The sequence below is a fragment of the Giraffa tippelskirchi genome, chromosome X (assembly GCF_054371585.1).
Source record: "Giraffa tippelskirchi isolate mGirTip1 chromosome X, T2T-mGirTip1v1.2.pri, whole genome shotgun sequence".
Taxonomy (NCBI): Eukaryota; Metazoa; Chordata; class Mammalia; order Artiodactyla; family Giraffidae; genus Giraffa; species Giraffa tippelskirchi.
This window is the reverse complement of record NC_137289.1, coordinates 82,349,247-82,375,371: the sequence shown is the minus strand read 5'-3', so window position 1 is coordinate 82,375,371 and position 26,125 is coordinate 82,349,247. Positions and strand designations below refer to the sequence as shown.

Below are 26,125 nucleotides of genomic sequence, written 5' to 3'. Positions count from 1 at the left end.
GTGTCATCTGCATACCTGAGGTTATTGATATTTCTCCCAGCAATCTTGATTCCAGCTTGTGCTTCATGCAGCCTGGCATTTTGCATGATGTACTCTGCATATAAGTTAAATAAGCAGGGTGACAATATGCAGCCTTGACATACTCCTTTTCCTATTTGGAACCAGTCTGTTCAATGTCCAGTTTTAACTGTTGCTTCCTGACCTGCATACAGATTTCTCAATAGGCAGGTCAGGTGGTCTGGTAATCGCATCTCTTTCAGAATTTTCCACTGTTTATTGTGATCCACACAGTCAAAGGTGTTGGCATAGTCAATAAAGCAGAAATAGATGTTTTTATGGAACTCTCTTGCTTTTCTGATGATCCAGTGTATGTTGGCAATTTGATCTCTGGTCTTCTAAAACCAGCTTGAACTTCTGGAAGTTCTCGGTTCACACATTGCTGAAGCCTGGCTTGGAGAATTTTAAGCATTACTTTGCTAGCATGTGAGATGAGTGCAATTGTGTGGTAGTTTGAGCATTCTTTGGCATTGTGTTTCTCTGGGATTCGAATGAAAACTGACCTTTTCCAGTCCTGTGGCCATTGATGAGTTTTCCAAATTTGCTGGCATATTGAGTGCAGCACTTTCACAGAATCATCTTTTAGGATTTGAAATAAGTCAACTGGAATTCCATCACCTCTACTAGCTTTGTTCGTAGTGATGCTTCCTAAGGCCCACTTGACTTCACATTCCAGGATGTCTCGCTCTAGGTGAGTGATCACACCATCGTGATTATCGGGGTCGTGAAGATCTTTTTTATACAGTTCTTCTGTGTATTCTTGCCACCTGTTCTTAATATCTTCTGCTTCTGATAAGTCCATACCATTTCTGTTCTTTATTGAGCCTATCTTTGCATGAAATGTTTCCCTTGGTATCTCTAATTTTCTTGAAGAGATCTCTAGTCTTTCCCATTCTGTTGTTTTCCTCTATTTCTTTGCACTGATCACCGAGGAAGGCTTTCTTATCTCTCCTTGCTATTCTTTGGAACTCTGCATTCAAATGGGAATATCTTTCCTTTTCTCCTTTGCTTTTCACTTCTTTTCTTTTCACAGCTCTTTGGAAGGCCTCCTCAGACAACCATTTTGCTTTTTTGCATTTCTTCTTCTTGGGGATGGTCTTGATCCCTGTCTCCTGTACAATGTCACGAACCTCTGTCCATAGTTCATCAGGTACTCTGTCTATCAGATCTAGTCCCTTAAATCTATTTCTCACTTCCACTGTATAATCGTAAGGGATCTGATTTAGGTCATAACTGAATGGTGTAGTGGTTTTCCCTACTTTCTTAAATTTAAGTCTGAAGTTACATTACATATGTAGATAAGACTTTTCTTGAATAGATTTTCTTAAATGGGTAAATGCTAAATCTGAATCACACCCTCTTTCTTTCTGGAGACCAAGTCTGTGGGTAGAAGTTATTGTTGCTCAAAATGATATTTTTAAATATTAGAAAGTTGAACTGACAGCTATGAATGAGTATGAAGGAACTTGAATCTACTTTAGATTCATATTTAAAATCATTCAACAGAGTAAACTCAGGTAGTATAGCTTTAAGACACATTGCCAGGACTTCTGAGCCTGCCAAGGGAGGCTGCAAAAGAATCTAAATCCACCCAAAGGGAGGTTATATGGGACCTAATGTAGAGTTAAATATCACTGGAACAATTTTAAGAAGATAAGTAGATGTTGATAAAAAGGCTAAAAACTTACAAAGTAAGTGACCAATCATTAAAAGTGGCACATAATAAAAGCTAATACTAAATTCAATAAAAATTTGACCAGTTTTAATGAAAAAAAACAAAAGCAAAACTACCCTTACCCAATGTATAGGATCTCTGTCGATCAGTGTAGTTATAAGAGGCATTTCAGTAAGAGTAGATGCAAACCCATGTTCAGTCATGTCTAAAAAGTTTGGCTTTCACAAAAAGTGATGTTTCTAAAAAGGGAGTGAAAACTTAGATTAATCAAATTAAATCACAGTGATTTTAAATGACAAAACCTGATGAAATATTCCTAGGGAAATGCATCAAATAATTTTTCTCTCAGGAAATGTTTACTTAACTGAAATTGTTTTATGGCAACATTTCAAAATAATCATTTGTCTTCATAAATGAAAAGATAGAAAGTTTGGAGTCAAGTTTTGACTTGTTCACTCTTCACTCATTAAATAAAGTTAGATGCATTTTTCAGTGTGAAGAATGGTTTAAACAAGTTATTAGTCATTTAATTCACTCAGATCAAGTTCACTTAATTTCCAATCTATGATAACTGCCAAATAAGACTTCATATTGCTTAGAAGGCTTTAAAGATTAACTAGATCCCTTTTAAAATGATAGGACCACAGATACTTATCTTAACTGTTTCAGATACTAAAATCAAATATCTTAAACATAACTCAAAGCTTTAAATCCAAACCTTTAAACTTAAAATACTTTCCAGGTTCAAATACTGCAGTGTAGATGGAACTAAGTGATAACATATGGTGTAACAGTCCAGATCCTTGGGTCCATATACACCTGGATAATAATCAGAAAGAAAAATATGATTTTTTTGAAGATGGAGAAAGAGGATACTCAAGAAGAAACCTCTTGGAGCTAGGCAAGTTCTCCAAATGAAGTGTATTGCTGTGGTTCTACATCTCATTGGTAACTACTGATGCAAAAGAATTTTCACTATGTCATAATTCTAGTCACTGCTTACATCATTTCCTTACCAAGCTTTTTTTTTTTTTTAATGCAGTTTTTGGAGACTTTTTACTTGTGAATACAGCTTTTCAAAAATGAAAGATTTAAAGAAGTATGGAATGCATCTAGCAGGAAAATACATATATTCTCTTAGTTTAGGATTATAAGAGAAAGAAAGAAAGGAAGAAGTCGCCCAGTCGTTTTTGACTCTTTGCGACCCTATGGGCTGTAGCCTACCAGGCTCCTTTGCCCATGGGATTTTCCAGGCAAGAGTACTGGAGTGGGTTGCCATTTCCTTCTCCGGGAGATCTTCCCAACCCAGGGATCAAACCCGGGTCTTCCGCATTGTAGGCAGACGCTTTACCGTCTGAGCCAAACACTACTCAACTGTGAAAAGCACCTTTGACTAATTTATTGGTTTTTTTTTTTTTCCATTTTAGCTATGATATCACTGTATTAATGTAACATGTCAAAATCTGGATCGGTTTGACTTTTTAAAACAATTTTTAAATTTTTAATTGAAGGGTAATTGTTTTTACAATACTGTGTTGGTTTCTGCCATACATCAACATGTATAGCCAAAAATTTGTTTCATTCATGGCTAGTAATTGTTTTCTAGGCCATTTTAATGATGGGATTGATCAAGATTTAAAACAACCTACAATGACATTTAAAAAATAGAGACTGGGCCTCTCTAGGCCAGTAGGGCGTCTCCTCCATGGTCCTGACTGTCAGCACCGTTTCGGTAGCCAGTTGGTGCAGCTGGGCAGTGCTCGGACACTTCGGATCCTCAAGACCATAACCGGTGCAGGGTCGGCCTGGGGCCCACAGCGCGGCAGCGGCTCTAACCCGGCCCGGGAGGTGCTCGGGCCAGTTCCGCAGCTACGTGTGGGACCCGTTGCTGATACTGTCACAGATGGTCCTCATGTAGACCGTCTATTATGGCTGCTGGGCCTGTGGCTGGCGCTGGTGGACGGGCTGGTGCACAGCAGCCCCTCGCTGGACCATGTGTTAGACCCCGAGATTCTGGGCTTTTCCACCCCTCCAAGCTGGCTCTCCACGATGTCCTTCGTCCTCAATGCCCTTACCTGTGCCCTAGGCTTGCTGTACTTCATCCGGGAAGGGAAGCAGTGTCTGGATTTCATGGTCACTGTCCATTTCTTTCACCTCCTGGGCTGCTGGCTCTACAGCTCCTGTTTCCCCTCGGTGCTGACCTGGTGGCTGGTCCAGGCCGTGTGCATTGTGCTCATGGCTGTCATCGGGGAGTACCTATGCATGCGGTCGGAGCACAAGGAGATCGCCCTCAACTCAGCCCCGAAGTCCAGTGTGTAGAGTCTGGTCCTTTGGACACCCTGCTGGGCACTTGACCACCCCTCCAACCCCTTGGGCTGCTCGGACCACCAGCTGAGGTCCAGCCCAGGCCTGAGAGGAACCTGGGAAATGTGAAGTCTCGGTTGGTGTGGGGGAGAGAGTGAGGCCCCCATCAAGAAGGTGGGTAAGCGGGCAGGATCAGAGCTGCAAGAACTACCTCTGTCAGTGGAAGCCTTGGTGTCTGGGAGATCGGCGCGGCCACCTCTTTCGGGGTCATAGCAGAATTGGAACCATGTCACTCTTGAGCCACCATACCTGTCACCAGCCTGTTATTTTAAAAAGAAAAAAAAAAAAAATCAAAGGTATCTGATCAGAGCGAACCACTCTTCTAGCCATCTGTCTTACCTCCTGGGACAGCCGTTACATACCTTTGCCACGTTGCCCTGACTGCGGCTGTTCAGTTGGAACAACCCTTAGTTTCTGGATCCAGAGCCACAGAAAGAGATGTAGGTGCCCAGTAAGTAGCAGGCTGCTGTCAGGCAGAGAATGGCAGGTGGAGGCATCAAGCAGAAAAAAAAAAAACAAAAAAACCACCTCCAAAAATGCACAACCTGTGTCCTGCTGCACACATGTGTGCACACACCCCTGAACCCAGTAACTGTCTTCCGGTTCTCTCTACTGGGTCCCCACCCTGCTGCCAGCTTTCCACATAGTGGGCCGGAGGACCCAGAGAAGAATCCCAGCATCGCTGCCCATCTTGTGTTTGACCTGGAGTCACGGCCTGTTCTCTAGGAATGACCAGGCACTCCAGCTCCCACAGGACCTCAGTTCTGGCAGTAGTTCCGTTTTCCTGCCTTATTTGAAATCCCACAGTGGGAGGGTACCGTGAGCGCCCCAGACCCAGGGAGCCCAGCCTTCCAGCTTGAGGTGCACTTGATTGTACTGAAGGAGATAGAAATTTGCTACCAAGGTTTTTCTTTGAGGTGGAGTGTCCTCTGTGAGGGGGCTTGCAGCTGCCCTTCCTGTGTGCATAAATACAGTATTTCCCACGGAAAAAAAAAAAAGAGATTGGCAACAAACTATGTGTGTGTGTGTGTGTGTGTATGTGTGTGTGTGTGTATATATATATATATATATATATATATATATATATCTCCTCCCATTCCTTACTGTTCATTTCCATCAGAACTTCCAATTATTGGTGCACATGGTATGTCAAATTAATAGAGTTTGTTATTCACCTCTTTATCTTTGCTATAGCTGTGCACCAACTTAGACCTAAGATTAATTTAATCATTGAGTCAATCTTGGGTGACATCCATACATCAACATATTCTAAGTAGACAGATAACTATCTTTCAGTAAAAATTGAGAAGGGAGTTTTAATTGCTTTGAAACTAAAATTAATTGGAATTAGATTCCCTAAAGTATATATGTTTTAAATATCCTTATTGGTTAACAATCAATGTTATGAATGATTGAATGCCCCATTTAGGTAGATTGTTTCAAGTATTTCAGTTTTACAGGTTAAATGATCTCTAGTATATTAAGAATCCATTTACTTTTAGCATTTGGAGAATTTATTGTTCTTTCCCCTCACGTTTTGGTCATTATCTATTCATTTTAAAGTTAAATGCTAAATTCATGCTTAGATCTTCAATTTCTAGCAATATTATGACTAATTATTTACATAAGAACAACCAAAATTTAAGAACAAGAATGGCGTCACAACAGTTTTTCATGAAGAAACATTTATTCTTTATACTTGGGTAGGGAAGAGCCCCTGGAGAAGAAAACCCACTCCAGTATTTTTTAAAATTATTTGTTTATTTTAATTGGAGGATAATTACAATATTGTGATGCTTTTTGCGATACATCAATATGAATCGGCCGTAGGTATACATGTGTCCCCCACATCCTGAACCCTCATCCCACCTCCTTCCCCACTCTATCCCTCTAGGTTGTCCCAGAGCACCAGCTTTGGGTGCCCTGCTTGATGAATTGAACTCCCACTGGTCATCTGTTTTGCATATAGTAATGTACATGTTTCAATGCTAGTCTCTCAAATCATCCCACCCTCTTTTTTTTCCACTGAATCCAAAAGTCTGTTTGTTACATCTGTGTCTCTGCTGCCCTGTATGTAGGATCATCCATACCATCTTTCAATATTTGTCTTTCTCTTTCTGACGTACTTCACTCTGTATAATAAGCTCTAGGTTCATCCACCTGATTAGAACTGACTCAAATGCATTCACGTTTATGGGAAATAGATGGGGAAACAGTGGAAACAGTGTCAGACTTTATTTTTTGGGGCTCCAAAATCACTGCAGATGGTGATTGCAGCCATGAAATTAAAAGATGCTTACTCCTTGGAAGGAAAGTTATGACCAACCTAGATAGCATATTTAAAAGCAGAGACATTACTTTGCCAACAAATGTCTGTCTAGTCAAGGCTATGGTTTTTCCAGGAATCATGGATGTGAGAGTTGGACAGTGAAGAAAGCTGAGCACCGAAGAATTGATGCTTTTGAACTGTGGTGTTGGAGAAGACTCTTGAGAGTCCCTTGGAATGCAAGAACATCCAACGAGTCCATCCTAAAGGAGATCAGTCCTGGGTGTTCATTGGAAGGACTGGTGTTGAAGCTGAAACTCCAATATTTTGGCCACCTCATGCGAAGTGTTGACTCATTGGAAAAGACCCTAATGCTGGGAAGGATTGGGGGCAGGAAGAGAAGGGGACGACAGAGGATGAGATGGCTGGATGGCATCACCGACTTGATGGACATGGGTTTGGGTAGATTCTTGGAGTTGGTGAAGGACAGGGAGGCCTGGTGTGCTGTGATTCATGGGGTCACAAAAAGTCGGACACTACTGAGAGACTGAACTGAACTGAACTGAATATTCCACTGTGTATATGTACCACAACTTTCTTACTCATTTGTCTGCCTATGGACATCTGGGTTGCTTCCATGTCCTGAGTGAGTGAATGAGTGAAGTCGCTCAGTCATGTCTGACTCTTTGTGACCCCATGGACTGTAGCCTACCAGGTTCCTCTGTCCATGGGGTTTTCCAGGCAAGAATACTGGAGTGGGTTGCCATTTCCTTCTCCAGGAGATCTTCCCAACCCAGGGATTGAACCCGGGTCTCCCACATTGTAGGCAGATGCTTTACCATCTGAGCCACCAGGGAAGTCTAGCTATGGTAAATAGTGCTGCAATGAACATTGGGGTACATGTGTCTTCTTCATTCCTGGTTTCCTTGGGGTATATCCAGTAATGGGATTGCTGGGTCATATAGTAGTTTTTATGAATAAATTTACCTAAAGAGACAGAAGACCTGTACACAGAAAACTATAAAACACTGATGAAAGAAATCAAAGAGGACACGAATAGATGGAGAAATCCACCATGTTCTTGGATTGGAAGAATCAATATAATGAAAAAGAACATAGTTCCCAAAGCAATCTATAGATTTAGTGCAATCTCTATCAAACTACCAATAGTATTTTTCACAGAACTAGAACAAATAATCTCACAATTTGTATGGAAACATAAAAGACCCTAAGCAGCCAAAGCAATCAATCCTGAGAAAGAAGAATGGAACTAGAGGAATCAACTTTCTCGACTTCAGATTATACTACACGGCTACAGTCATCAAGACATTATGATCCTGGCACAAAGACAGAAATATAGATCAATGGAACAAAATAGATAAACTCATGTGCCTATGGACACCTTTGACAAACAACGCAAAAATATACAATGGAGAAAAGACATTCTCTTCAGCAAATAGTGCTGGGGAAACTGATCAACTACATATAAAAGAATGAAATCAGAACACTTTCTAACATCATACACAAAAATAAACTCTAAATTGATTAAAGACCTAAATGTAATACCAGAAACTATAAAACTCTTAGAGAAAAACATAGAACACTCTCTAATATATATCACAGCAAGATCCTCTATGACTTACCTCCTAGAGTAATGGAAATAAAAGTGGGATCTAATTTAACTTAAAAGATTTTGCACAATGAAAGAAACTATAAACAAAGTGAAAAGACAGCCCTCAGAATGGGAGAAAATAATAGCAAATGAAGCAACTGACAAAGAATTAATCCCCCAAATATACAAGCAGCTCATGAAGCTCAATACCAGAAGAAACAACCCAATCAAAAAGTGGGCAAAAGACCTAAACAGATATTTCTTCAAAGAAGACATGCAGATGGCTAATAAACACATGAAAAGATGCTCAACATCACTCATTACTAGAGAAATGAAAGTCAAAACCACAATGAGGTATCATCTCACACTGGTCAGAATGGCTATCATCAAAAAGTCTACAAACAATAAATGCCGCAGAGAGTGTGGAGAAAAGGGAACCCTCTTACACTGTTGGTGGGAATGCAAACTAGTACAGCCACTATGGAGAACAGTATGGAGATTACTTTAAAAAGCTAGGAATAAAGCTACCATACGACACTCCAGTAATCTTGCCTGGGAAATCTTGCGGACAGAGGAGCCTGGTAGGCTACAGTCCATGGGGTAGCAAAAGTGTCAGACACGACTTAGCAACTAAAACAACAAACAATTATCAAATAGTCAAAATGCAGAAACTATAGAACTTAGTAACTTTTATAGTACAAGAAAAGCTAGAAGCAATATATAATTGTTATATTGTTATCAGTAGAATCTCATTAATTTCACATCTGCTTCAAATGTTGCTTTAATCCATTAAATTAAATTATGATAAATAATTATATAATGAAGGACAATTTGACAAAGGCTAGGTTGCCAGGGATTTTATCCAGTGTAAAGCATTTCTAGGGTTGCTTCATTAAATACATCTCCCCAACAAAACCCATTTTCCATCTCATTAGCTGGTCGATAAACTACTCTTTCAAGTGAAGTACCTTTTCCAAGGCAGCTTTAATAATTTTGATGTTCAGGCTCTTGAAATCTCTTGATAAAATCTTATAGAAGTCTCCATTTTACTGTTCTGTACACCTCACAAATTTACCATTATTATTCTCCTACTTTACTCTGTAGTTGGGCTATAAATATAGTGCTTTAAAGCAAATCAGTCTAATGAAAGAAAACACTATGTGAGGAAAAGTATAAAATGTTGAATGACATTACTACAAGTGAAACACAAATCCTCAAAAATTCGTCTTAATAAACTCTGCATACAAATCATTAATTCTGGTTGAAACAAGGAATTACAGATCACAGAAAAACAAACAAACAAACAAGCAAACATTAGTTTCCTCAGAAGCAGGAAAACTTTATAAGCTGGGGCGGAAAATGTTACAATAGATATATCCATGCTTCTTAGTTTTAATTTCAAGCTGAGTCTAAAGTTAAGTACCCTCACAGTTCCATAAATGCATAGAGAATGCTACAGTTAAAAAATGCTGATGCATGTTGCAATAAAGGGTTTGTGCCTCACTGCATAAATCCCAAGCTAAACCATCTAACTATACAAAAGTAACATTAAAAGCAAGTTATCAATAGGGCAAGAACTACAAGGATGTAGTCTGCTTGGCAAATTTTTATAACTTATTTAATTCAAATTATTGGTCAGATGTTAATATTAGAATTTATTTTATTTTGAAAAAATAATTTAAATGATTTCAAAATGGATTACTTTAATATTAAACTGTATATATGCTACAATTAAAGTGTAACTCCTCAGAACCCCATTCAAGTAGATTTTCTACTATGTTATGCTATGAAAGAAATATGTTAACTTTAGACACTATTTTCAACCTTTTTTTAGAAGTGGGAAAGCACTTCAGATATAACCTGATGAGGAAGCAATGCTTACTTCCAGAATTAAATTTAGGTTCAGAGTTTAATGCATGGAGTTGGCCCATAACTGCTTGTGCTTCCTACATTTTTCCTTAAAAGTATCATTCTTCAGATAAAGTTCCCTACTATAATCTTTTGCAGCATCAGACTTTACTTTTACCACCAGACATATCCACAACCAGGTGTCATTTCAACTTTGGCTCAGCTTCTTAATTCCTTCTGGAGTGATTTCTCTGCTCTTCTCCAATAGCATATTGGATATCTACTGACTTGGGGGGTTCATCTTTCAGTGTTATATCTTTTTGCCTTTTCATACTGTTCATGGGGTTCTCAAGGCAAGAATGCTGAAGTGGTTTGCCATTCTTTTCTTCAGTGGACCACATTTTGTCAGAACTCTCCATCATGACCTGACCATCTTGGGTGGCCCTGCACAGCATGGCTCATGGTTTCATTGAGTTACACAAGGCTGTGATCCATGTGGTCATTTTGGTTACTTTTCTGTGATTGTGGTTTTCATTCTATCTGCCCTCTGATGGATGAGGATAAGAGGCTTGTGCAAGCTTCTTGATGGGAGGGGCTGACTGTGGGGAAAACTGGATCTTGCTCTGCTGGGCAGGGCCATCAATAAATCTTTAATCCAATTTTCTACTGATGGGTGGAGCTGTGCTCCTTCCCTGCAGTTTGGCCTGAGGTGGCCCAGTCCTGGAGTCTGCAGTTTTTATAGACTTTATGGTAGGGCTAAAGGTGACCTCCTACAAGAGGATTTATGCTTACCCACTGCACCTCACAGGCCTGCTGCTGCCAGTGCCCCTGACATCATGGCAGGCCACTGTCAACCCATGCCTCTGCTGGAGACTCCCAAATACTCAATACTGAGTAGGAACCTGGATGTTAGGTCCATGAATCAAGGTAAATTTGAAGTGGTCGAACAGGAGATGGGAGTGAACATCGACATTTTAGGAATCAGTGAACTAAAATGGACAGGAATGGGTGTATTTAATTCAGATGACCATTGTATCTACTACTGTGGGCAAGAATACTTTGGAAGAAATGGGGTAGTTCTCATAGTTAACGAAATAGTCCCAAATGCAATACTTGGGTGCAATCTCAAAAATGACAGAATGATCTCAGTTTGTTTCCTAGGCAAACCATTCAACATCACAGTAATCCAAGTCTATGCCCCAACCACTAACACCAAAGAAGCTGAAGTTGAATGGTTCAGTGAAGACCCACAAGACCTTCTAGAACTAACACCAAAAAAGATGTCCTTTTCATCATAGGGGGCTGGAATGCAAAGTAGGAAATCAAGAAATACCTGGAGAAACAGGCAAGTTTGGCCTTAGAGTACAAAATGAAGCAGGGCAAAGACTAACAGAGTTTTGCCAAGAGAACACACTGGTGATACCAACACTCTCTTCTAATAACACAAGAAATGATTCTACACATGGACATCACCGGATGGGCAATATGGAAGTCAGAATGATTATATTCTTTGCAGCTGAGAAGCTGACTGGCTCAGTTCATGAGCTCCTTACTGCAAAATTCAGACTTAAATTGAAGAAAATAGAGAAAACCACTAGGCCATTCAGATATGACTTAAATCAAATCCCTTATGATTATACAGTGGAAGTGATAAATAGATTAAAAGGATTAGATCTGGAAGACAGAGTGCTTGAGAACTATGATGGAGGTTCATAACATTGTACAGCAGGTGGTTAGTAAAACCATCCCCAAGGGGAAAAAAAAAAATACAAAACGGCAAAATGGTTGTCTGAGGAGGCCTTACAAAAAGGCCTACTGAGAAAAGAAGCGAAGAAAAAGGCAAAGGAGAAAAGGAAAGATATACTCCTCCGAATGCAGAGTTCCAAAGAATAGCAGAGATAAGAAAGCCTTCTTAAGTGAACAATGCAAAGAAATAGAGGAACACAATAGAATGGGAAAGACTAGAGAGTTCTTCAAGAAGATTAGAGGTACCAAGGGACCATTTCATGCAAAGACGGACACAATAAAGGACAGAAATTGTATGGACCTAACAGAAGCAGAAGATATTGAAAAGAGGTGGCAAGAATACACAGAACTGTACAAAAAAGATCTTAATGACCAAAAAAACACAATATTGTGGTCCCTCACTTAGAGCCAGACGCCTTGGAGTGTGAAGTCAAGTGGGCCTTAGGAAGCAATACTATGGACAAAGCTAGTTGAGGTGATGGAATTGCAGCTGAGTTCTTTCAAATCTTTAAAGATGATGCTGTGAAAGTGCTGCACTCATTATGCAAGTGAATTTGGAAAACTCAGCAGTGGCCACAAGACTAGAAAAGGTCAGCTTTCATTCCAATCCCAAAGAAAGGCAATGCCAAAGATTGTTAAAACTACCACACAATTGCGCTCTTTTCACATGGTAGCAAGGTAATGCTCAAAATCCTTCAAGACAGGCTTCAACAGTATATGAACCAAGAGCTTCCAGATGTACAGGGTGGATGTAGAAAAAGCAGAGGAGCCAGAGATCAAGTTGCCAACATCTGTTGGATCATAGACAAGGCAAGGGAATTCCAGAAAAACATCTACTTCTGCTTCATTGACTATGCTAAAGCCTTTGACTGTGTGGATCATGACAAATGGTGGAAGATTCTTAAAGAGATGAGAATATCAGATGACCTTATCTGCCTCCTGTGAAACCCGTATGCAGGTCAAGAAGCAACGGTTAGAACCCTACATGTTACAATGGACTGGTTCAAAATTGGGAAAGGAGTACATCAAGGCTGTATATTGTCACCCTGCTTATTTAACTTGTATGCAGAGTACATCATGCGAAATGCCGGGCTGAATGAAGCACAAGCTGGAATCAAGATTGGCGGCAGAAATATCAATAACCTCAGATATGCAGATAACACCACCCTTATGGCAGAAAGTGAAGAGGAACTAAAGAGCCTCTTGATGAAGGTGAAAGAGCAGAGTGAAAAAGCTGGCTTAAAACTCAACATTCAAACAACTAAGATCATGGCATCTGGTACCATCATTTCATGAGAATGGTTGGGGAAACAATGGAAACAGTGAGAGACTTTATTTTCTTGGGCTCCAAAATCACTGCAGATGGTGACTGCAGCCATGAAATTAAAAGACACTTGCTCCTTGGAAGAAAAGCTATGAGAAAGCTTGACAGCATATATTAAAAAGCAGAAACATCACTTTGCCAACAAAGATTCATATTCAAAGCTATGGTTTTTCCAGTAGTCATGTACAGATGTGAGAGTTGGACCATAAAGAAGTTTAAGAGCCAAAGAATTGATGCTTTCCAACTGTGATGCTAGGGAAGACTTTTGAGAGTCCCTTGGACTGCAAGATCTACCCAGTCAATCCTAAAGGAAATCAACCCTGAATGTTAACTGGAAGGACTGATGCTGAAGCTGATGCTCCAATGCTTTGGCTACCTGATATGAAGGGCCAACTCTTTGGAAAAGACATCGATACTGGGAAAGATTGAGGACAGGAGAAGGGGATGATAGAGGATGCAATGGTTAGATGGCATCACTGACTCAATGGACATGAGTTTGAGCAAATTCCAGGAGATAGGGAAGCCTGGCATGCTGCAGTCCATGGGATCACATAGAGTCAGGCACGGCTGAGCAACTGAGCAGCTACAGCCTTTTAAAAGTCTAATTCCAAAGTCACAAATATTTTTAAAACCAGAAATAAGTTATTAAAAATCTTCTGCAATATACTCTTGCCAAAGAGCTGCTTTTTAAAATTAACTTCTAGCTTGATAAAGGTATATTCTTTATTCCCTTGAAATCAATATTAATTGTGTAAGCCACTGATAAGGCAAACTGAATCTTGCTGCAGGAAGACATGTGATCTTATTATCATTATTTTAGTTTTCTAAATAATGTAAAATTGCATTGTTTCATAGCAATAAGTCTGAGTCTAAGGACCTGAGGTCAAAGTCCTGCTTTACCCCTGATTATGCAAGTCTTCCTGTTTTTGTATTCTGCATTGGTGAGCATACAGTAGGCACTTTAGAAATGTTAGATGGAGTGATGCCACCAACATGGCAGACTTAGAGTTTTTTTATTATCCTTCCCCTGCCCCTGGTGGCTCAGAAGGTAAAGCATCTGCCTGCAAAGTGGGAGACCTGGGTTTGATCCCTGGTTTGGGAAGATCCCCTGGAGAAGGAAATTGCAACCCACTACAGTACTCTGACCTGGAAAATTCCATGGATGGAGGAGCCTGGTAGGCTACAGTCCATGGGGTTGCAAAGAGTTGGACACGACTGAGGCACTTCACTGCTTCATGTCCCCTGCCACAAAGAGCACCCATTTTGACAATCACTCACAGTCAAGTGTGCCATTATGGAAGTCTGGGAGGCATCACTTCACACTTGTTAGCATGGCTATTATTGAAAAGACTAGATTTAAAAAGTTTTGGTGAGGATATAGAGAAAAGGGAACATACACACATACCCACAGAATGGAATATTATTCAGATATAAAAACAAAAGAAATTCTGTCATTAGTGGCAACATGGATGGATCTTGAGACCATTATGCTACGTGAAATAAGCCAGACAGAGAAAGACAAAAATTTATGATCTCACTTACATGGAATCTAAAAAAAGTCAAATTAATAGAAACAAGGAGTAAATTGGTGGTTGCCAGGTTCTGGGAGGGCAAGAAACTGGGGAAATATTGATCAAAGGTTACAACTATAAAATGCGTGAATTCTGGGAATCTAATGGACTGTATGGTCACTACAGTTAACAATACTGTATTATATACAGTAAAGTTTCTAAGAGATTAACTCTTAAATGTTCTTACCACAAAAAAATGTAATTATGTGAGGCAATGAATAAGTTAATTAGCCTTATTGTGGTAATCATTTCTCAACATATACATGTACACATATACATATATATGTATCAATTATGTTGTACACTTTAAACCTACACAATGTATGTGACAATTATATCTCAGTAAAGCTGGAAAGAATAAATTTTGAATAAATGACAAACATTTTAACTGAAAACATCACACTCCAGTGGGCAATCATTAAACAATATTCCTACTTACAAACTATTCAAAATCCAATATTCAATTTTCAAGGAAGAGAGAACACTAAAAAATAAAAATAGCTTACTATCTAAAGGAGTCATTGTTTCTAAAATATCCAATGTATTGGTATCTAAGATTAATGGATGTGTGTTTTTCAAAGTTGAGAATGAAATATTGTAACTTTGGAGATGAGTAGATGTATAAAAACCATCCAGTGTATTTAATGTGCATTTTAAAATTGATAAGTGGCTTATTTCAGAGAAATCTATTTTATTTAAATGAAAACATTAAAACATAAAGTTGTCTACTATTGTCTATTAGAGGCACACTCCAGGCAAAATTTTTCATGAGTAAAATGATTGGATTGGGGCCATAGAAATGGGCTGTGAGAGATGCAACCATGCAACCAAAGTTTTTCAATCTTTCTTGCTTTTAACTAAATAAAAGGGCACAGAGAGGTCAGTCAACCTTAGACAATGTAGTCTGAGCTGGCCTCTATCCTTCTTTCAGCCCAACCTCAGTCCCTCTTTCAAAGCACCAGTTTAATTCTGAGGTCAAGGCTGGAGTCTACTACTACTGTACGGTAACTTCCAATTGGGTTGGCCAGCCAAATTTCATTATCTTTTTAACTCTCTGGGATGTATGTAAGAGGTTGAATGAAAGAAAGCTAATGATAGTAGTTACTAGTAGTAAAGATAATAGTAAACACATATTGCTCTTTTACCATATGCCAGGCACTCTTCTAAGCATTAACTCATTTAATCCCCATAATAAGCATATGAAATAATGTTGTTACTGCATGTTTATCATCTATTATGTATTGGCTGGTATATTCTCTTGTGTGGAACACAAAAGAAAGACACTATATGCTTCCTGACCTCAAGGTAAGTTCTCCTTTTGTGGAAGGGCATTCAGAAATAAAACAAGACAATTCAGTGTAGTCATTTTCTGAGTTCTGTCTGTCTCCTGGACTTCCCACACCCATTCAACCTAACTCTTGGGGCTGATCATAATCTGGTAGCCAAAATAGATAACTGACCTAAGATTATTTTCTTTGCACTTTATACCCTGACTAATATCTATAGCCTATAGTTTCCCTACGTAGTTAATTTTACTACAGACAATATTTTCATCACATGATGTCTTATTTCTTTGGGCTTTTAACTCTTGCACAATTCCCACAGAAAATTCCCCTGTAATTTGTGAGCCTAAGGAGGAAAGTGATGCTCAAAATTCTCCAAGCCAGGTTTCAGCAATACGTGAACCGTGAAATTCCAGATGTTCAAGCTGGCTTTAGAAAAGGCAGAGGAACGAGAGATCAAATTGCCAACAGCCGCTGGATCATTGAAAAAGCAAGAGAGTTCCAGAAAAACATCTATTTCTGCTTTATTGACTATGCCAAAGCCTTTGACTGTGTAGATCACAATAAACTGTGGAAAATTCTGAAAGAGATGGGAATACCAGACCATCTGACCTGTCTCTTGAGAAACCTGTATGCAGGTCAGGAAGCAACAGTTAGAACTGGACATGGAACAACAGACTGGTTCCAAACAGGAAAAGGAGTACATCAAGGCTGTATATTGTCACCCTGCTTATTTAACTTATATGCAGAGTACATCATGAGAAACACTGGGGTGTAAGAAGCACAAGCTGGAATCAAGATTGCCAGCAGAAATATCAATAACCTCAGATATGCAGATGACACCACCCTTACGACAGAAAGCAAAGAAGAACTAAAGAGCCTCTTGAAGAAAGTGAAAGAGGAGAGTGAAAAAGTTGGCTTAAAGCTCAACGTTCAGAAAACTAAGATCATGACATCTGGTCCCATCACTTCATGGGAAATAGATGGGGAAACAGTGTCAGACTTTATTTTTTTGGGCTCCAAAATCACTGCTGATGGTGATTGCAGCCATGAAATTAAAAGACGCTTACTCCTTTGAAGGAAGGTTATGACCAACCTAGATAGCATATTTAAAAGCAGAGACATTACTTTGCCAACAAAGGTCCGTCTAGTCAAGGCTATGGTTTTTCCAGTGGTCATGTATGGATGTGAGACTTGGACGGTGAAGAAAGCTGAGCATCAAAGAATTAATGCTTTTGAACTGTGGTGTTGGAGAAGACTCTTGAGAGTCCCTTGGACTGCAAGGAATTCCACCCAGTCCATCCTAAAGGAGATCAGTCCTGAGTGTTCATTGGAAGGACTGATGTTGAAGCTGAAACTCCAATCCTTTGGCCACCTCATGCAAAGAGTTGACTCATTGGAAAAGACCCTGATGCTGGGAAGGATTGGGGGCAGGACGAGAAGGAGATGACAGAGAATGAGATGGTTGGATGGCATCACTGGCTCAATGGACATGGGTTTGGGTAGACTCCAGGAGTTGGTGATGGACAAGGAGGCGTAGCGTGCTGCGATTCATGGGGTCACAAAGAGTCGGACGCAACTGAGCGACTGAGTTGAACTGAACTGAAGGAAGAAAAAAAGCTTTCCATAGTCCATTAATAAAGAATAGAGCTGGTAATAAATCTAAAGCAAAGTGTTAAGTTTAAAAGTGAAATTATATATGACCAACAAATACCATCCACTTGCCTGCCCAGAAGTTTCTTAAGAATTCCCATGTCTCTAGCTATTATGTTTTCACTGTCTTTTCATTTAGTATCTTTCATTCCTCAAGTACTAGTATTAAATTTTCAATAAGAAAGGATTTTAATGTAGTTTGTGGTAACTGTTTTAGTTAAAACTGTAAGAATGCTATGTTCTTATTTTTTGTCATTGCAGATAAAGTTTGTTTCAGCTACATGATGTGTCAAATAAATTTCCAGCCCTGGCCCTGGACTCTAACTACCATTTATAACATTATTTTTTTTTTTGGAAAATGCAAAAGGGTTTAATTAAATCTCATTAAAAAGATTATTTCATAAGATTAATCTTATTAAAAAGATTAATAAACCTGCACATTAAAAAGAAGGGAGTCACCTATATAAAACAAAATGCTTAACTGAATTTAATAAAAAATTAAAATATTTGAAACAGACAATAAATTCCAGAATTAGCTAGGGAAGGAAGAGATCAGTGCTGTTTGAAACTATCACAGACAGCTGAAACTTGAAGTGAGCTGGGAAATATATATTAGTAACCTCAAAGGTCTTTCATTATCTTATGAATGTTTAATTAGGTTAGGAGATATATATGAAGCATATCTATCTATATAATATAGTATATCTATATCTATCTCTGTCTATCTCTCTGTCTATAATATAGTGGCTTCCCAGGTGGCTCAGTGATAAAGAACCTGCCGGCCAATGCAGTAGATGTAAGAGATGTGAATTTGATTCCTGGGTCTGGAAGATCCCCTGGAGGAGGGCACACAGCAACCCACTCCAGTATTCTTGCCTGAAGAATCCCATGGACAGAGGAGCCTGGCAGGCTACAGTCCATAGGATCGCAGAGTTAGACACGACTGAAGCAACTTAGAATGGCACAGCAGATACAATACAAATAAAAATAAATAGAATTTGGATAGAAAATAGGTATATAAATATACAGACTAATAATGTAAAATAAGCGATAATATATAGAAATATTAAACAGAATAATCTCTTACATACAAGTGAGATTTCTCCAAAGTTTCAATCCTTTTTGTTGTTATATAGAGCCATTACTAATGTGCTTAACTATAAAATTTCCTTTCATAAAATTAGAGACCTATTAATAATTGTCTTCCTGTTTTAATAGTACTGCTTGCCTTTGAATAAAGTCTTCCAAGGGAATGGAGTTATTATTAAAGTACCCACCACAACCCCTGCTGGAATTCAGGTCAGTCCTTGGAGAATGTGAAAGATCAATAACATAGATACAAAGATAACCTAGACACAGGCCAGATATATACACACTATGCTACTATGCATATATAGCACCTATTATGAGATAAAAGACTTTCAGAACTACTTAATTCTGGAACTACTTATTCATAACATTTGAATAATCATGGTTTGACTGATAAAATTTTAAGATTTTGAAGGACGAATAATTGTCTCTTAAGAGTAAGAAATCATATATAAACTATCATTTATTGTGCCATCTTCTCACTCTGAAGCTATGGAATATTTAAGTTGAGAAAAATATATTCTAGTAAAAATACCGTACATAGTTAAGATGAGAATTATAAAGAATAAACATCACTGAGATGTTTTCCCAAAATTGGACACAAGAGATAATATTGGAGAATAAAATGTAAAAAATTCACAAAATCAAAAATATTTTTGCTTTTCAAATTGCTATATGCAATTGTAAAGAATGGTTGTTTCGGACCTTGAGACAATTATGCTAAGTGAGATAAGTCAGATGTAAGTAAGAGATAAGAAAGACAAGTATGATATGATATCAGTTATACCTGAAATTTTAAAAAGCCATACTCACGAAGCCAGAGTAAAATGGTGATTACCAGAAAATAAGAGATGGACAGATAGGACCGATATTGGTTTGTTTGTTTGTTTTTTTTTGCTGGTCCATGCAGTTTTTTTTTTATTTTTATTTATTTATTTATTTTTAGTTAGTTTACTTATCTATTTTTTAAACTTTACAATATTGTATTTGTTTTGCCATACACTGACATGAATCCACCATGGGTGTACATGTTTTCCCTTTCCAGAGCCCCCCTCCCACCTCCCTCCCCCATCCCATCCCTCCAGGTCATCCCGGTGCACCAGCCCCGAACGCCATATATCATGCATCGAACCTGGACTGGCGATTCGTTTCACATATGATAATTTACCTGCTTCAGTGCCGTTCTCCCATATCATCCCGCCCTCTCCCTCTCCCATAGAGTCCATAATGCTGTTCTATTTATCTGTGTCTCTTTTGATGTTTCACATACAGGGTTATCTTTACCGATTAACTAAATACCATAACCTGTTAGTACACTGTATTGGTGTTTTTCTTTCTGGCTTACTTCACTCTGTATAATAGGCTCGAGTTTCATCCACCTCATTAGAACTGATTGAAATGTATTTTTTTTTTAATGGCTGAGTAATATTCCAGTGTGTATATGTACCGCAGCTTCCTTATCCATTTGTCTGCTGATGGGCATCTAGGCTGCTTCCATGTCCTGGCTATTATAAACAGTGCTGTGATGAACATTGGGGTACACGTGTCTCTTTCGATTCTGGTTTCCTCGGTGTGTATGCCCAGCAGTGGGATTGCTGGGTCATATGGAAGTTCTATTTCCAGTCTTTTGAGGAATCTCCACACTGTTCTCCATAGTGGCTGTACTAGTTTGCATTCCCACCAACAGGGTAAGAGGGTTCCCTTTTCTCCAAACCCTCTCCAGCATTTATTGCTTGTAGTCTTTTGGATCACAGCCATTCTGAGAGGTGTGAAATGGTACCTCATTGTGGTTTTGATTTGCATTTCTCTGATAATGAGTGATGTTGAGCATCTTTTCATGTGTTTGTTAGCCATCTGTATGTCTTCTTTGGAGAAGTGTCTGATTAGTTCTTTGGCCCACTTTTTGATTGAGTCGTTTATTTTTCTGGAATCGAGCTGCAGGAGTTGCTTGTATATTTTTGAGATTAATTCCTTCTCCGTTGCTTCGTTTGCTATTATTTTCTCCCATTCTGAAGGCTGTCTTTTCACCTCGCTTATAGTTTCTTTTGCTGTGCAAAATCTTTTAAGTGTAATTAGGTTCCATTTGTTTATTTTTTGCTTTTATTTCCAATATTCTGGGAGGTGGGTCATAGAGGATCCTGCTGTGGTTTATGTTGGAGAGTGTTGTGCCTATGTTTCCTCTAGGATTTTTATAGTTTCTGGTCTTACGTTTAGATCTTTAATCCATTTTGAGTTTATTTTCGTGTATGGTGTTAGAAAGTGTTCTAGTTTCATTCTTTTACAAGTGGTAAACCAGTTTCCCCAGCCCCACTTGTTAAAGAGATTGTCTTTTCTCCATTGTATATTCTTGTCTCCGTTGTCAAAGATCAGGTGTCCATAGATGCGTGGATTTACCTCTGGGCTTTCTGTTTTGTTCCATTGATCTATATTTCTGTCCTTGTGCCAGTACCATACTGTCTTGATGACTATGGCTTTGTAGTAGAGCCTGAAGTCAGGCAGATTGATTCCTCTAGCTCCATTCTATTTTCTCAAGATTGCTTTGGCTATTCGAGGTTTTTTGTATTTCCATACAAATTGTGAAATTATTTGTTCCAGTTCTCAAAAAATACCGTTGGTAGCTTGATAGGGATTGCATTGAATCTATAGATTGGTTTGGGTAGTATACTCATTTTCACTATATTGATTCTTCCAATCCATGAATACGGTATATTTCTCCATCTATTTGTGTCCTCTTTGATTTCTTTCACCAGTGTTTTATAGTTTTCTATATATAGGTCTTTTGTTTCTTTAGGTAGATATATTCCTAAGTATTTTATTCTTTTTGTTGTGATGGTGAATGGAATTGTTTCCTTAATTTCTCGTTCTGTTTTCTCTTTGTTAGTGTATAGGAATGCAAGGAGTTTCTGTGTGTTAATTTTATATCCTGCAACTTTACTATATTCATTGATTAGCTCTAGTAATTTTCTGATGGAGTCCCTAGGGTTTTCTATGTAGAGGTTCATGTCATCTGCAAACAGTGAGAGTTTTACTTCTTCTTTTCCAATCTGGATTCCTTTGATTTCTTTTTCTGCTCTGATTGCTGTGGCCAAAACTTCCAAAACTATGTTGAATAGTAGTGGTGAGAGTGGGCACCTTTGTCTTGTTCTGGAGTTTAGGGGAAATGCTTTCAGTTTTTCACCATTTCGGATAATGTTTGCTGTTGGTTTGTCATATATAGCTTTTATTATGTTGAGGTAAGTTCCTTCTATTTCTGCTTTTTGGAAAGTTTTTTTTTTTATCATAAATGGATGTTGAATTTTGTCAAAGGCTTTCTCTGAATCTATTGAAAAAATCATATGGTTTTTATTTTTCAATTTGTTTATGTGGTGTATTACATTGATTGATTTGCAGATATTAAAGAAACCTTGCATCCCTGGGATAAAGCCCTCTTGGTCATGATGTATGATCTTTTTAATATGTTGTTGGATTCTGTTTGCTAGGATTTTGCATCTATGTTCATCAGTGATATTGGCCTGTAGTTTTCTTTTTTTTTGTGGCATCTTTGTCAGGTTTTGGTATTAGGGTGATGGTGGCCTCATAGAATGAGTTTGGAAGTTTACCTTCCTCTGCAATTTTCTGGAAGAGTTTGAGAAGGATAGGTATTAGCTCTTCTCTAAATTTTTGGTAGAATTCAGCTGTGAAGCCATCTGGTCCTGGGCTTTTGTTTGCTGGAAGATTTCTGATTACATTTTCAATTTCCGTGCTTGTGATGGGTCTGTTGAGATCTTCTATTTCTTCCTAGTTCAGTTTTGGGAAGTCGTACTTTTCTAAGAATTTATCCATTCCTTCCAAGCTGTCCATTTTATTTGCATATAGTTGCTGATAATAGTCTCTTATGTTCCTTTGTATTTCTGTGTATTCTGTTGTGATCTCTCCGTTTTCATTTCTAATTTTGTTGATTTGATTCTTCCCCTTTTGTTTCTTGATGAGTCTGGCTAATGGCCTGTCAATTTGACTTATCTTCTCAAAGAACCAGCTTTTGGCTTTGTTGATTTTTGCTATGGTCTCTTTTGTTTCTTTTGCATTTTTCAGATTTCTTTCCTTCTACTAACTTTGGGGTTCTTCATTTCTTCCTTTTCTAGTTGCTTTAGGTGTAGAGTTAGGTTATTTATTTGGCTTTTTTCTTGTTTGTTGAGGTGAGCCTGTATTGCTATGAATCTTCTCCTTAGTACTGCCTTACAGTGTCCTATAGGTTTTGGGTTGTTGTGTTTTCATTTTCGTTTGTTTCTATGCATATTTTGATTTCTTTTTTGATTTCTTCTGGGATTTGTTGGTTATTCAGCAGTGTGTTGTTCAGCCTCCATATGTTGGAGTTTTTAATAGTTTTTCTCCTGTAATTGACATCTAATCTTACTGCATTGTGGTCAGAAAAGATTCTTGGAATGATTTCAATTGTTTTGAATTTACCAAGATTAGATTTATGGCCCAGGATGTGATCTATTCTGGAGAAGGTTCTGTGTGCGCTTGAGAAAAAGGTGAAATTCATTGTTTTGAGGTGAAGTGTCCTATAGATATCAATTAGGACTAACTGATATATTGTATCATTTAAAGTTTGTGTTTCCTTGTTAATTTTCTGTTTATTTGATCTATCCATAGGTGTGAGTGGGGTATTAAAGTCTCCCACTATTATTGTGTTATTGTTAATGTCCCCTTTCATACTTGTTAGCATTTGCCTTACATACTGTGGTGCTCCTATGTTGGGTGCATATATATTTATAATTGTTATACCTTCTTCTTGGATTGATCCTTTGATCATTATGTAGTGCCCATCTTTGTCTCTTTTCACCACCTTTGTTTTAAAGTCTATTTTATCTGATATGAGTAATGCTAATCCTGCTTTCTTTTGGTCTCTATTTGCATGAAATATCTTTTTCCAGCCCTTCACTTTCAGTCTGTATGTGTCCCTTGTTTCGAGGTGGGTCTCTTGTAGACAACAGGACCGATATTCTTTAAGGATACAAACTTGCAATGATTAGTAAATAAGTTCTAGAGACACAATGCACAGTATAGTGTACATAGACAACAATATTGTATAATAGTCACCAAATTTGTTAATTGGAGTTTATTCCAACCATTAGAAATCAATGATATTTATATAACAGTAAAAGTGTCATTTATTGCTAAAATAGCAATCATATTACAATATATAAGGTATCAAATTAACATGCTGTTCAGTTCAGTTCAGTCACTCAGTCGTGTCTCACTCATTGCAACTCCATGGACTGCAGAACGACAGGCTTCCCTGTCCATCACAAACTCCTGGATCTTACTCAAACTCATGTCCATTGACTCGGTGATGCCATCCAATCATTTTATCCTCTTTCATCCCCTTCCCCTCACACCTTCAATCTTTCCCAACATCAGCGTCTTTTCCAGTGAGTCAATTCTTTGCATCAGGTGGCCAAAGTATTGGAGTTTCAGCTTCAGCATCAGTCCTTCCAATGAATATCCAGGATTGATTTCCTTTAGGATTGACTGGTTGGATCTCCTTGCAGTCCAAGAGACTCTCAGGAGTCTTCTCCAAGACCACAATTCAAAAGCATCAATTCTTCAGTGCTCGGCGTTCTTTCTAGTCCAACTCTCACATCCACATATGACTACTGGAAATACCATGGCTTTGACTAGACGGACCTCTGTTGGCCAAGTAATGTCTCTGCTTTTTAATATGCTGTCTAGTTTGGTCATATGTTTTCTTCCAAGGAGCAAGCGTCTTTTAATTTCATGGCTGCATGTCGGGAGCCGGGATAGGCATTACTGACAAAATGGAGGCACGGCCCCAACCCCCTATCCTCATCCTGCAGGCATGGTCCCGGGATGAAGGAGTTAGGTCTTTTGATTCTGACTTGTCCTTTCCTTCCTCCGGTTGAGTTGGCTGGAAAGAATGTTATAATCCATAAAGTTAACTATTGACATTTGTTCCAGGATCTTTACAAAGAATGTTCCAGGATGAGCACATAGGCTGCAGCTTGAGGCCATGGGAAACATTGTTATCTGAAACCTGCTTGTAAGGGGAATTTTTATGGCAAAACAAGTTTTCTGAGTTTAGGGGTTAGGAATAATTAAAAATAGTTAGAAGCTAAAAGTTTAAGGTATGTTTTAGTGTTGGCATATTTTACTATAGCTTATGGAAACTAGGTATTTTAGAGATACTAATAGCTAAAAGCCTTTTTAGGAGATGATGAGCTTAAGTTACTATGGGATAACAGGATTTAAAGAGATAAGAAATAAACTGAGGAATGTGATATACAGCCCACAGACAAACTTGAGTTACAATGTTATCACAAGGACACTTAAGAGGGAACTCTGAAGGACAACAATGATTTATGGAGACAGTAAATATGGGTGAGGGGAAACTGAAGATGTCATACCTCTGACCTAACGCTTTTGAAACAGCATAAAAGAAAAACTGATGCTTAAAATAAACATGCAGCCCAGTGCTTTGAGCGAGAGACTACATCATTTTCATTCGCCAACCCCGTTCATCCCTTCAGTGTTTCCCTGGCTGCCGGAGCTGGATTCCGGCAAGTGGTGCCCGAACAGAGAACACCTGAAGGGTAAGTAATTAATCAAGTAGGTAAGTAATTAATTAAGTAATTTCATAAATGCAAAGCGGGACGGGTAGGATTGTGTCCATGGATGACTGGGACCCCTCTGCACTTTAGGCAGGGTGAGGAGGACACAGAATCAGTAAGAATATTCTCTAGGAAAATGGGACTCTCTGCATCCAAGAATAGACAAATGTTTATTGAAATATTACTTCACATGTTAGCCCATAGAAGCGTTAAAGTAAGCAAAGGAAGGGTAAATAAATTTTTAATTTTTGTCCAAGAGCAATGCCCATGGTTTCCTGAGGAGGGTACTGTAAATCTAGAAACCTGGACTAAGGTTGGAGATCAGTTACATTTGTTTTTTACTTTGCATGGGCCAGAAAAGGTTCCAGTACATGCTTTTGCTCTGTGGAATATGATTAGGGACGTCCTGGATCCTCGGCATGAGGCTATTAGACAGCCTATGGGAGAGGCTGCAACGGTGGATGGTGGGCTTCCGCCTTCCACGCAGATTATGTTTTCTGCCATTGGCGAAGAAAAGGAGGGAGACTGTACTCAACCTCCCGAGTTAGGAGAGGACTTGCAGGACGCTGTGGCCGAGCGCCCTAGAAAGGCCCCTCCTCCTCTATGCAAACCTTTAAAAATTTATCCATCACTTTCTGATTTAAGGCGATTGCCGCTGCCTCCGTTTGCACCTCCCAGGGCCCAGGAGTTCCCCAGTTTGCCCCCAAAGCCTCCCAGAGCATTGCCCGAGGCTGAGGAAGATAAGGAGTTTTCTGAAACAAAGAAACTTTTGAAACAGGCGCATGCACAATATACAGAGCATGCTCCCTGGAGAGAGCCCCCTCAGGGGGGGCCTCACCCAGGCTAGAAGAGAAGTGGAACAACAGGGGGACTTTGAATTCTCTATGGCCTTTCCAGTAGTTTTTACCAAAACAGAAAGGGAAGGCGAGGAAGAGGGAAAATGGGAACTGGTCCCGTATAAGCTACTGAAAGAGCTTAAACAAGCTTGCCATGATTATGGGTCTACCTCCCCCTATACACTTACCC

At 38.8% G+C, this 26,125-nt stretch overlaps 1 protein-coding gene and 1 pseudogene across 1 annotated transcript in view; one reads left to right on the top strand and one right to left on the bottom strand.

The window, feature by feature from the left end:
* The window catches only part of LOC145535230 (fibronectin type III domain containing protein 3C1-like), a 53,311-nt gene extending 50,600 nt beyond the window's left edge, over positions 1-2,711 (bottom strand). The window contains exons 1-2 of the mRNA XM_081563548.1: positions 2,468-2,711; positions 1,855-1,971 (exon numbers count right to left, since the gene is read on the bottom strand). Of these exons, the coding sequence (XP_081419674.1) occupies positions 1,855-1,935 (81 nt within the window). The 5' untranslated portion in view covers positions 1,936-1,971; positions 2,468-2,711. The remainder of the gene's footprint in view (positions 1-1,854; positions 1,972-2,467) is intronic.
* Positions 2,712-3,185: 474 nt separating this feature from the next.
* On the top strand, positions 3,186-4,051 carry LOC145535675 (protein SYS1 homolog pseudogene; annotated as a pseudogene).
* Positions 4,052-26,125: the final 22,074 nt, after the last annotated feature.